The sequence below is a fragment of the Melitaea cinxia genome, chromosome 3 (assembly GCF_905220565.1).
Source record: "Melitaea cinxia chromosome 3, ilMelCinx1.1, whole genome shotgun sequence".
Lineage (NCBI taxonomy): Eukaryota > Metazoa > Arthropoda > Insecta > Lepidoptera > Nymphalidae > Melitaea > Melitaea cinxia.
Window position 1 is genome coordinate 10,862,624 of NC_059396.1, and position 13,767 is coordinate 10,876,390.

General features: G+C 35.1%; 1 protein-coding gene across 1 annotated transcript; it reads right to left on the reverse strand.

The window, feature by feature from the left end:
- Positions 1–313: 313 nt before the first annotated feature.
- LOC123669168 (diacylglycerol O-acyltransferase 1) lies at positions 314–12,783 on the reverse strand. The gene is made up of 13 exons (XM_045602796.1): positions 12,338–12,783; positions 12,072–12,214; positions 11,749–11,877; positions 11,302–11,399; positions 10,939–10,991; positions 10,212–10,320; positions 8,185–8,321; positions 7,029–7,056; positions 5,011–5,146; positions 3,311–3,476; positions 1,647–1,750; positions 910–1,078; positions 314–571 (listed from the first exon to the last, which is right to left on the reverse strand). The coding sequence occupies exons 2-13, from the start codon at positions 12,185–12,187 to the stop codon at positions 359–361; spliced, it is 1,458 nt and encodes a 485-aa protein (XP_045458752.1). The 5' UTR covers positions 12,188–12,214; positions 12,338–12,783; the 3' UTR covers positions 314–358.
- Positions 12,784–13,767: the final 984 nt, after the last annotated feature.

A 13,767-nucleotide genomic window follows, 5' to 3' on the forward strand; every position in this document is an offset into this window, starting at 1 on the left:
ACTAACACATATCGGTCGGTCCGAGTTCCCCGTGAACCCGTGACAATGGCGCTTGCAACGGTACCACAATATCAAGAACTCAGACATACCAACGACAAACATGTTAAATAACCCGTTTTACGTCTCAATAGTAACAAGAAATTTGTATAATTATGCTAACTGCATTTTATAGAGTAAAAAAACTTAATTTCCCGTAACACTTATGACGCACACGCAGATACCGTATCTATACGAACGTCGTCCACATAGCACCGGACATCGAATCGATCCAAATCATAAGTAGTGAATACTTTAAAAATAAAATTGGCAAGTTTTTTTAAAAATAGATAACTCTTAAAACCGGTCGAGGGCGTCGGTATCAGTGGCGCGGGGCGAAGTGCTGGAGCGCGTAGTCGTGGTAGTACATCATGATGGCGAGCGGCTGGCCCAGGATGAGCGAGCTCCACACGATGAGGTTGCCCCAGCGCGCGCCCAGCCGCAGCTCCGCCGCGCGCGAGATCACCGCCAGCGGCGGCTGCGCCATCATGCCCAGGAACGCCCAGATGCGGAACATCTGCAGCGGCACGCTCACCTGCACCAAAAACTACACTCAAACATCCCACAACATCCCACTGCTGCCCGGCACTTAATAAGAGCACAAGTTGTTATAAATCATGAAGTGAATTTTGTATATCAATTAGGGGTGTGAACAGTTTGATTCGTTGGACCGACTTAAGTTAAGGAAATCACGTCCAAATCAATTTTAAATAGACAAATAAACAAACACGCACACACGCACGCACACACACGCACGCACACACACGCACGCACACACACGCACGCACACACACGCACGCACACACACGCACCCACGCACGCACGCACGTACACTAAGTATAATTTATATAATAATATTCTAAAATCCATTACCAAGTATTCGTGGAAGAAGGCCGATATGAAAAACACGACGATACTAGCTGCGCTCTTTGAGTAACCCATCGTTGTCATGGGGATGTAGACATGGCGGACAGCCCACACGTGGACGGGCAAGTTCCAGTTGCTCCAGAAAACAGCTATGTTGTTCGCGTTCCACCAGTCGCTGTATAATGTGTCCATTTAAAACGTTCATTTATCCATACTTCTTATAAAAAATCCACATTCCATGCATCTCAATGATTTATAGATTGAACCTTGTTTTGACCACGATAAACATCTGTATAAAGTATACATTTCGAGCCGAGGGCTGCGACCACGAATAAATTGCTGTGACGTTATTTTTATCTATTTTTTGGCGGGATAACCATCCGACTGCTAGCTTTGAAATACACAGGCCGAAGACGGGCAGCAGCGTCTTCGGTGCGACAAAGCCGGCCCTGCGGTCACCAACCCGCCTGCCCAGCGTGGTGACTATGGGCAACACACATGAGTTCACACCATTTATGATGCGAACTTGTGGAGGCCTATGTCCAGCAGTGGACTGCAATAGGCTGTGATGATTTGTTTATTAGGAAGACAAAGTTTTGTTATTCATTAAAAATAAATTTAGGTGACATACCAGACAAATTTTCAGCTTCACATAATAAAGTTAATCATATCATCAAAGTTAATTTACTGGTAGATTACGTGGAAGTATATAAAACTGACACAATACTCCCTTTTATACTAACCTGTAGAATTTACGGTCCGCGAAGTGCATTATCTCACCGACTAAGTTTAGGAATGAGTGGAAACTTAGGTAGAAAAAACACAGCCAGATAAGGTGATTAGGCACCTAAAACAGATTGCAAATTACATTTTCATTCTTGAACTAAGCATAAAAAAGGTTCACTTTGAAATTAAAGTTTTGCTCCCGTCCGAATCGTTTTGGCCGACACAAGAAAAAGCCTCATTTTGACGTTTTTTTGTTCCATTTTTTTTTAAAACATAGTCTGTCCATAAACACTGTTACAAATAAAAATAAACACAATATTGCATTTGAATATGGAAGCCGTCATTTTTATACGATTGTCCATTGTCTTTTCTCATTTTCACGCCAATACATTGTAAAATATTGTGTGATATTAAACGGAATGGGGTGATAAAGAGATCTAAATCACTGTGATTGCATTACACAAAGTAGGTATGGAGCCGAATACAATTTTTAAAACTCGCGGTAAACTACGCGGTATTAGTCAAATGTTGGTGAACCGGACTATTTATAGGTACAATGAAACCTCCTCTTTTTGTAACAGAAAAAGATCTGGCCTTCCACGTAGTGTTAGTACGAAAAAGGCGACCAAATCAGTAAGGGGAATAATTCGAAGAAATCCTGTCCGAAAATAAAAGATTTTATCTCGGAAGATAAAGATATCATACAACGATGACTTAGGACTTGCAGCCTATAAGAGATGCACTGGTAATTTCTCAACTGATAATTTAAATAAGAATAGAGTGGTAAAATTTTCTTTACGAATGGGAAAATGTTTACAATTGTGCAATATTTTATCAACATAATGACTGTATTTATGCTCAAAGCTCAAGAAAGCTTCCCAATTACTCAACAGAGTACAACTGGTAGTGGGCCTTATTCGACTTCAATGACGGTTTGGCGGCGTATTAGCTGTGAAGGAGTGATTGAATCATATTTTTGTGAAAAAGGTATCAAAACATCGACACAAGTGTATCAAGATACCATTCACGAGAAGCTAGTTAAGCCCCTTAACAACACCATGTTCAATAACTAAGAATGGTCCTTTCAGCAAGACTCGCCGGGTCATAAAGCTCGGTCCACTCAATCTTGGTTAGAAACCAACATTCCAGACTTCATCAGAGCTGAAACTGGCCGTCATCGATCTCTCATCATCCATAACTTTGATATCGCGATGTAGGATACGTCAGTTCTTAGTTCGTAATTCGTATGTTGCGCGATAGGTGTCGCCACAAAAATATGGCTTGCTCTAAATGTCATGATAATTTCGAGTCCCTAAAACATTCCATACGATTGACAGTGAAAATTTTTCCCATGGAAAGAGTGCCTGCTTCTTTTGATAACTGGTTTCAACGTTTAAAGGGCTGTATTGCAGCCAAAGGAGACCACTTCGAATAAGCTTTATATATTTTTAATGGTTTTATATTAATGTTAGATTAATGTTAAACTTGTTAGTTTAATACATTAATATAAAGTTTTTATGTTGTTACATGTAATTGTAATAAATCGTACGTGCAATAGAAAAAAATGTTTTTTCTTTGTAACAATATTTAGGGCAAGACTATACATTATACATATTTTGGTCCTACGTTACTTTATTTAAGCAGTTAGACATGTATTCACTTAAGTATGTCATTTACTTACGGCCAATTTTAACAATCTTTCAGTAACCTTTACAAAGCTCATTTCCGAGAATGGATCCACTGCATTTGTGACGGAAGGGATCATCCATTGTTGAAATAAAGCCAGTACCAAATTTACACCAAATACAACTTCTATTATTCTTTTTATTAAGAATCTTTTTCTGATTCTGGAAATAAATAGTAATGCAAATGAAAATATAAATGAATATAAGAATCATGTATAATGCTTTGAATTAATTATTCAAAATCATTTATGGTATTTGTGTTAAAACATGTTAATTTAATAAGTAGTGAAAGATAGCTTCTTTGTATTAAAAATTAGTAATAATTATATTTATATTTATCTTTATACTAGCTGCCCGTGCCGTGGGCCTTAAGGAACACACAAAAAATAAATTAGCCGAATTGGTCGAGCCCTTTTCGAGTTATGCGCTTAGCAACATTCATTTTTATTTATATAGATTAATACTTGAACCAAAAACTTTGTATCCCTTTTTTCGAAAAATTCGCGGACGTAGGAGTATGAAAATTCGCACAATTATAGTTTATATACAGAATGAATGCAGAATGCTAATATCTTTTTTTTAATTATGCATAAAAATACATTAAATCAATAAAAAAACATTACACGCAGTCCCATATATTAAATTAGTCTTTGACAACAGAACTTTAATAATGTACGACCACCCACGGCGACCTCTAGTATTATACAAATATTTTATCGAAATAGATTCCAGTTACCTTTAAGGCTTTAAGTATTTTAAGCTGTTTACTGATGTTTAGGATTCAGCCATCAAAGTTCTTTCTAAAGACCTATATACCTGGCGATATGTAAGTTAACGCATTTTTTTTTTCATCGATACGATTAGAATATTATTAGGACGTGATTGAGCACTTAAGTGTAACAATCTATCAATCTTGTCGTTAATATTGATTAAAAAGCTATTTTAATTTAATTAATCAAATTACTGATTTACTTTTTTTACTTTGTATGTGTCATAAAATCACAACATTTTGTGTCTTGTGTTATCATATAGAGAGAGCGTCGTCTTGAGTCAAAGAAAGTCAGAGTCAATTTTATATTATTCATTCAGTTTTTAACCGATTTCAAAAAAGAAGGAGGTTACTCAATTCGACCGTATATATATTGTATGTATGTTCGGGAAAAACTTCGTCGTTTATGAACCGATTTTGATAATTATTTTTTTGTTGGAAAGGATATATTCCACGTGTGGTACCATGATAAAGAAACCAGGATCTGATGATAGAATCTCAGAGAAATCGAGCAAAACCCTCGAAAATCGTATTGACGACTAGTGCGTTTTTTAATTTTTTTCATCTACTTACGTTATATTGTCAATTGAAGATAGTTTTTTTTTTGTTTGCGAGCAACACAGTTATTACTATGTTTTGTCGTTAATATAAAGCGTATAGATAGCAGTGTGTACTAAATGCGGGTACCTGCATTAGCAGATATTATTATTTATTTACGAAATCTAAATTGCACAATGATTCAATAATAATTATACCTCATGCGTCTACACTTAGTAATCACTCTTGCACAAACCATATCCAAATATTAAAATATCTATTACCAGTACAATGTACAACGAAATAGTTAATATTATAATATAATAATCATAATTAGCACATAAATATTTACATAAAAATTAAACATAAGTGCATTGCTATAAATCTTACCGTGTCGTGCGAGGGAAATTCAATTCGTAGCAAAGGGTAGGTGCCAACAAAAAGTAAAAAAGATCTTTAAGTGTCAAATTATCGGGATATTTGACTAAACCGGATGATGCCAGGTCATTTTTCTCATCCTCTGATTCTGAAGACAATATATATCATAATAAGTAGGTTATTTTATATACAATAATAATATTAAGTACATAAAAAAATTAAAGCAAAGAAAAAACAAAAGGAACAATAACAACATATACATAATTAATTTTATATACATTAGACAAACTTGTTTTAGATATATGACAGAAATATATATAATACAGGGATGTTAAACACATAAATTATACTAACTTTACCTAAGTCCTTAAAAAAGCAAATAATATAATTTGACTGATAAAAAGTAATGAAATATTTTAGTTTATAAGCGCTTAGCATTTATTCTATAGCATTATAATCTATATTAAGCCTGTTGCTGCTTCTTTAACAAGGTCAAATGAAATCAAGACTCCTATACCAAATCTATTCTAGACATTGTATGGGTCCTTGTATAAAGCTAAATAAAACGAGTACAGAACAAGTGAGGGGGTTTTCATCTAGAAAATACTGACGTGAACGCTTCTTTGTCGCGAATTCAAGATTGGTTTAAAATAAACAACTTGGTTTTGAACGCGAAAAAAACCAAGTGCGTTGTGTTTTCGTTACCTAATGTTAAGCATCCCAATTATAATTTTATAATAAATAACGAGAGGCTTATTGTCAATGATACTACAGTTTTCTTTGGGATACATTTGGACTCAAAACTTCAGTGGAATTCCCATTTGTCATCCTTGAATGGTAGACTCAGCTCCGCGGCATTCGCAGTTAGAAAAGTACGACAACTGACTGACGTTGCAACTGCACGCTTAATATATTTTAGCTATTTCCATAGTGTTATGTCTTACGGCCTGTTACTGTGGGGTAATGCTGCAGAGATTGAGACTATATTTATCTTGCAAAAAAGGGCTATTCGCGGCATTTACGATCTTGGAGCTCGAGTCTCCCTACGGGATGTTTTTCAAAAGGTGGACATATTAAAGATTGCGTCGCAGTATATTTATAACAATATTATGTATATTCACCAAAATATTCATTGTTTTGAAATAAATAGTAATAATCGCATTGTAAACACGAGAAGGAATAACAAAATTGTACCTCCAAGTTTCTGACTGCGCAAAGTAAACGTTTCCTTTCTGGGTCATGGTATTCGCATGTATAATAAAATACCACAAACGATTTTGGAATTGTCTCAACATAAATTTAAAGTTTTTATTAAAAAAAAATTAATAGATAAAACTTATTACTCGGTGCAGGATTACATAGTTGATAAAGATGCGTGGACTTAGTGACGCTGTATTTCATACAACATGTTTCTAATTTTGTACTAAAACACAGTTTATATATTATTTTCATAAGAGTAACTGCGGAGTTTCTTGCCTATTCTTCTCTGCAGAATCTACATTCCGAATCGGTGGTAGCTTCACTTTTACAAAAATAATAATTTATTTTTAAAGTTTTAATTTGTAAAACGACGATTCGAAAGTGCTCTTGGAGCCTATTTGAATAAAGTTATTTTGATTTTGATTTTGTAAACATTTTATAGACATTTAAACTTGAAAATAAGTTTTCACAGTTTATAAACAATTATTTTTAAATCATAAATATATGAAAGCACGATTGTCTAACTGAAACTGATTAATAATATATAAAATGTAATTATAAATTAAAAAATGTACTTGACTTGTAAGCCATCGTGTGAAATTTTAATAACTTGATAGAATCAGGTTAATTTTCATATCAAGTCAGACATTAGTAATACAGTATTTCATTATATAGTCATAATAAAATAATTAACTTTTAGAGAGACTTTTTGTCAGTTCATTAATTTCCATATTATGTGTTAACTTAAGTTACTCTAAAAATAAAATAATTTAATTTGAGTTAAAAAGTATCATTCAATTATGGATAGGTTTTATCTTTCCGAATAATACCTAGCAAACCTATTTGCAAAACAAAAACCTGTACTTCGGTATAAAGATCGAAGAGATCATAGATATATATATAGGCTTTATAAATATTAATAACTAGCTGCCTAGACAGACTTTGTTCTACCAATAGTTAACAAGTAATAACTAATTTATTTTTTTAGTATTAAACCTTCTGTGAGCATTAAGGAACATAAAAAAAAAATGTTTTTGCCGAGTTGGTCGAGCCCTTCTCGAATTATGCGCTTTGCAACAATCATTTTTATTTATATCGAGCATTAATTATTCTTTATTTAATATATATAAATACTTGATCGTATCACTGCAATCTTCACTACAATTACTTGATGTATTGATCTTCTCTAAAAATATGCTATTAATATTACAAAGCAAACCAATCACCTACGTACAGTATAAAGCCAAAAAGTAGTAATAAAGCCAAAACGGATTAGAAAAAAAACAAAGAAAGCTGCAAAAAAATTAAACATTACAAAAACAAGTGCATAGCGTTCTGTGCTGTAAACAACATATCACTTACGCTCTTGTTCCGCATTTACTAGTTGATCTGGAATTACAATGTATTTGTATTAAATTTAAAATAATCTTCAATGTAATTTCAAATATACGTAATTTTACTGATTTTAATTATTAAATGAAAAAAATGCATAATAAATTTGTGTGCCTGTAAAGAATTTATAAAGTACGAACTTTTTTGGAAATTTTCTGAACACTTGCGTAGACACATTACTAAGCATTACAATAATGGAACCACAATAAATGTTTTTACAGTCAACTGGTCATCTAGTTATCCTCACAAATCAAGTTCTTTTAAGAACATGATACCAACTTCAATATATAAATAAAAATCCTTTTTACATTAAAAACAAGACATAATAAAGGTTAACAGATAACAAAAAAAAATTTTTTAACTTTACGTTACGTTTTTATTAATACCTTGGATAGAATTTTCATCATACTTAATTATCAAGAACTCTAAATTGAAATATTTTTAAACCATAGCAAATTTAATGAAAACAACAATTACCTTTTTTGAATAAAAATGCAATAACTTGTGACAATAATGAAATATATTATTTACTTGTCATCTGAGTATTTTTTATACATGTTGAAAAATGTATTACTACTCACTCCAGTTAGGTGCTGATAAACTTTGACGCCTCAGTTTGTTTTTGTATTGTTTTCCCTTCATTCCCTGTCTGCACCAGTGGTTCGTTTGAAAATAGCTCCACAGTTTTAAGAACAGAACTAAATAAATCATGCATACTGCTGTAATGCCAACTGAAATTCAAAAAAGGAAAATATTAACTTATAAATAGTAATAATATTAATATACTAATTTATATGCACATACAAGAAATTGTTACTAAAAATAGAGTAGTAGAGACCCCAGTCTAAGCTGGGTGGCTTTAACCTCTACTTTAACCAGAAGCCACATGCAAATTGCAAAGTATGGACAAATAAATGTTTTAATTTTAAACTGCATCTTTGTGGCTGACCTTTTTTACCTCATTAATTGCCCCTTAGCACTACATTGACTAGAGTAGCCTCTGATCTCAATAGCCTCGAAAATCGGTCGGGGTCCGTGGAGTGGCGGCGGGTCGGCTGCGGTGTCCCACAGGGATCGGTGCTGGGTCCGATCCTGTGGGACATCGGGTACGACTGGGTCCTGCGAGGCCGTCTCCTCCTCGGAATGGGTGTCATCTGTTACGCGGATGACACCCTCGTTTACTCCCGCGGCCGAGACTACAAGGAGGCGGCGCGGCTGGCTGAGGTTGGACTCGACCTCGTGATCAGCCGCATAAAGAGTTTGGGGCTTCGTGTCAGAATTGACAAGACCGAAGCCCTCCTCGTCCGCGGGACCGGACGCAAGGGACCCCCACCGGGGGCTACCCTGCAGATCGGAGAGGAGGAGGGGGGGCTTGACGGACGGTGGACCTTCGGCTCACAGTTCGCTATGGTGGAACCGAAGGTCGTGAAGGTGGCGAGTGCACTGGGCAGACTCCTCCCGAACCTCGGAGGACCCAGGGCTGCCTGCAGCTATATTCCGGAGTCTGCCGGAGTATGACGATGTACGGTGCCCCGGTTTGGGCGGATCGCCTAACTGCGAGGAATAAGGCCGCACTGCGGTCGGCGCAGAGGATCATCGCGCTGAGGGTGATCCGGAGGTACCGTACGGTATCGTGAGCTGCAGCTACTGCTCTAGCCGGCGACTTCCCGTGGGAGCTCGTGGCGGAGGTCCTTGCCGAGACATACTCATACATCTCGGGTAGGAGGGCTTTCGGTGAGAACCCCACGTTGGACGGGATCCTACGGGTGCGCCGGATGAGGCAAGAAGCATTAATGCGGAGGTAAGGGGAGGACCTGGCGCAGCAGCCGTATGGCACACGTGTAACCTTCCGTTTGATGCAAGTTCTCACCGGGCACGGATGCTTTGGTGAATACTTGTATCGGACGGCCCAAAAGGAGCCGACGACTGGATGTCACGATTGTGGCGCGGCGGTGGACTCTGCCCAGCACACCCTCGAGGTGTGCCCGAGATGGGCGGCACAGCGTCGCGATCTGACGACAGTCCTCGGAGGGGACTTGTCACTGCCTAGCGTCATCACCGCGATACTCGGCAACGACAAGTCCTGGACGGCGATGGTCTCCTTCTGCGAGATAGTAATGTCTCAGAAGGGGAACGACGAGCGGATGAGAGAAGAGGCCACCGACGAGGCCTCCGTCCGCAGGCGACGAACAGGGGTGCGTAGGAGGCGCTACTTAATGCGCCTCCAGTAACGCCCCTGTGCTCGTGTCGGGCCGGGATGAGAACCCGGTCCTGCTAGACATGGCGTAGGAGGAGAAGTCTGGCCTTTTCGCCGAGGCCAGCTAGTCGCTGGTGGGATCCTGTTGCCTGCAGATCCGGGACCCTCCAATTAAAGCGGCTGAAGACTCCCGCAGGGGTTTGGTCGGTACTGCACCCCCAAGTGCTGAAGCCGACATACTGTCTAGGATTGCCTACCCGGGCGTCCTGGATATCACCCGTAAACGGGGTTTCCCTGAGATACAAAAAAAAAAGTCTGATCTCAATATTAAAAGTTCAAAGTTCTACTTAGCTTTTCTATTACTTATCAAAATTTTAATTTATTTTGACCAATGAACATTAAAATTAAAGTCTAATATATATACCAAAGCTGAATTCCAATCCTTTGAAATATAATACAATAACAGGTAAACTGATCTCCGTCAAAATGTTTAGTATTTGAAGTGTAAGTCCAAGCTTCTCTGATAATATTTCCTGCAATTAAAAGCATTACATAGCATACAATTCTGTTGTAATAAGATTCACATAAAAGAGAATTAATTTGATTCCTTCACCCTTTGATTAAGCAATGCAAATAAATCTTTTCCTTTTCTATTAAGTTCTAATCCTTACCTATCAGAAGTGGAACATTTACAGTAGCATTATTTAATGTTACAAGCTTAGTTGGCAGTAAAGTTATTTTTAATTTCCAATTGAAAATATTGTGGTGTAGGTCACACACACGCACAGCCACAGTTAGTAAGTAATATGTGATACTTGATTATTTATATTCAATAATAAAAATACATTTAATATTATAATATAATTATAATAAATGCTTCACACTCAACGGCCTCTAGTAGGATTTTCTCCTGTGTTGGGGGTCCGGAAGACACACAATACACAAGCACAACGCCCAGACCACGACAAACATTTATATAGCCGATACAAATGTCTGTCGTGAGCGGAAATCGAAACCACGACCGCCAGCGTAACAGGCAGTGCTATGATCGCTGCGCTAATGCGCCGTCAAATTTAAATAAATTATTTTACATACATATTAAAATCAATTATTTTAAACATAAATTCATAAAGATATGCAAGATGACTCACCACTGCTATTGCTTTTTCAATTAAGAGACAGATTACAGCTGGTACAACACTAACTGGAAAATAAAAATTTACGCTTATTACATATATTAAATAAGCATATCAAGACAATAATATTTGTTTGAATATGGTTAGTAATAAATTCCGTCATTCAGTTACATGAATCTTTTTCTTAGAAGATTGTAAAATTGAGTGAATATTAAAAATATATCATTTGATGCATGAAATATTTTTATATTCTTAAAGGGAGCATGAACAACAAAGGAGCAAATATAATAAGGTTAAAAAATCAAACATAAAAGTGATTGACATTGATCTCTTTTTAGTGTATTATTATTAAATATAATTATGTATATTAACACTTACAAATTAATAATATTACTGATGGATATTGGTGACTGTAGCCCTCATTACGACCAGTTAGAACAATAATCCATTCAAATGGATTCACACGTATGCCATATCTGTAAACAGTAAAATTTATATACTACTTTAAAGCAAGTTTAAAATTATACAGCGCTCCTATAGAATTTGTTTTTCTAAATTTAGTAATGTAAATATTATTTCATAATTCATTATTTCTTATCAGTTTAGTATATTAAAGTAGATAAATCTATAATATAAACTGACGAAAGATTTTTTATTCAACTTATATTTCTAAAGGACTACTTGTTACTAATTTGAAATAATATAAGTTATTGAAATAAGTCAATAATTAAACATTTGTGTTACTAGTAATGCTAAATCTCAAATTTGGTTTTAAAAATTAAAGAATACTCCAGATTAAAAAAGTATGTCATATAAAAATCTTACTTCAAAAAATTTTCAAGACACAATCGAAGCCCACCGATGGTTAACATAAGAAAACCCCAATTTACTAATCCAGTAAAGTCTGTGAACTCGGAACTCCATGAAAAGAGAGAATCTCTTGGTTTGTGAACTCTGTAAAGGTTTTAATAAGAATTTTATTACCTCATCATTATAACATAAAATAAGAAATATTTCAAATCGTAAAGAATGTGAATTCTAGCAACTGAATATCCTTATATGATTCATCAAGATGCGTATGTTCAAAGTCTAAAAATTCAATTTTGTAGAAATAAACAAATAAAAATATTTATTTTTAATTTACTTACGGTTTATCTAATTGAGATCTTCGAGCTTTTTTTTCTTTTTCAGATATTTCTTCTGCTTTAGTAACACTCTGGGCTCTTCTATAACGCAAAGCATTTTCTCCTCCTTCAGTAGACATTTTAATGGTACCACTTTTATGTTTAAACTAAAAAAAAACAATGCCCATATAAAACAGGGTAATTATTTTATCTTAATCGATGTACCGTCTTATCAAGCTTTGATTGGTAGTTACTCAACTCAACAAGGATTTCTATTTTTTCGTTCTTACCTTTAATCGTACTGAACACTACGACACATGAAAATCAAATATTTTTATTTCTTATTAAAGTGGAAATATATATTACGATTGATAAAGAGTGGGTAGATATCTACTTTAAAGCTACTAAACAGTATGTAAACCAATTTTTTTAATATTTGCTTAATATTATTAGTTGTCTAATAATTTGCAGAGTAGGTACACTTTCTCTATCGATATTTAATTAGCATGTGTTACATTAATTATTCCAATTCAGTTATAAAATTAAATCAGGTTTACTGTGGCGTAGAGAGCTGTTTACATTGATGTAATATGATTGCATTGACTAATATATATACTGTGGCTGTGGGTCAAAAGTGGCATTGACGGTTGATTCACAGACATGAAATGATTATGAATTAATCAAGAATTAATAAATGTTACCCAATATCTAAATAATATGTCAACAAATCCGTGATTATAAAAGATAGCATAGCAGTGCGTTATGGGTTATATTAATAATTTCATTTTATCATAAAGGACAAATTAAACACTATACAAGACTTCAAATTTTCACGAAACTGTGGAACTAAAACTAATTTGTATTTAAATAAATAAATTGAAATAAAAAGTTTGGAAAATCCAAAAGTGCACGCTTCGTAACCTTATTTTTTTTACAATTAAATGGATTTTGATTACTTTATTGCTAACTAACGTGTCAGCTTTAGCGCACGACTGGAGATTATTTTTAACTCTTATTTTTATTTTATTTTTTTAGTTGATTGCTAATTATAAATAAACTACATTGAATAAGACCGTGATCTTCGAAAGGACTCTTACTGAAGCGTATAAAAAATAAATGTTGTTTTTCGGCAGTTATCGTGAATTCGTGACCAACTGACCGCGCCAGTTTTCATACAAACATTTGACAGCAAGATAGATAGCCGAGATATTTTGACAGCCTATCTATCCGTCTATAGAATAGTTTTTAGTCCGGTCAAATTAGGTTAAAAAATAGGGGTGAGGTTACAAAAATTCTGACCGATAGAACTGACCGATAGAACGCTTGTATTACGGCTTCAGTGATGTATATACGTGGTGTACTTATGCATATTATGACGATTACAACTCTTTCAACTTTTTGAATCGTTATATCTCAAAAACGGTGGCTCTTAGGAAAAAAGTGTTTAGACATTTTTTATAGATAATTATCTGATCCACAATTTTTGTCTGAGCTAATTTTATGATAAAACTTACCGTTTTGCTGAAAATTGCGAAAAACCCGTTTTTGTGACCTTTGACCCCGAGTACATTTTTTTGCACGTGCCGGATCAATGAAGACTTTTCACATTTCCTTTAAAATAGTGTATTGAACAATCTTACCAATATTCAGCCAAGTCGGAATTTTTGTATCCTTGCACAAGGAAAGTTATATTGTATTTAGATATCTAAATTGACCGGAC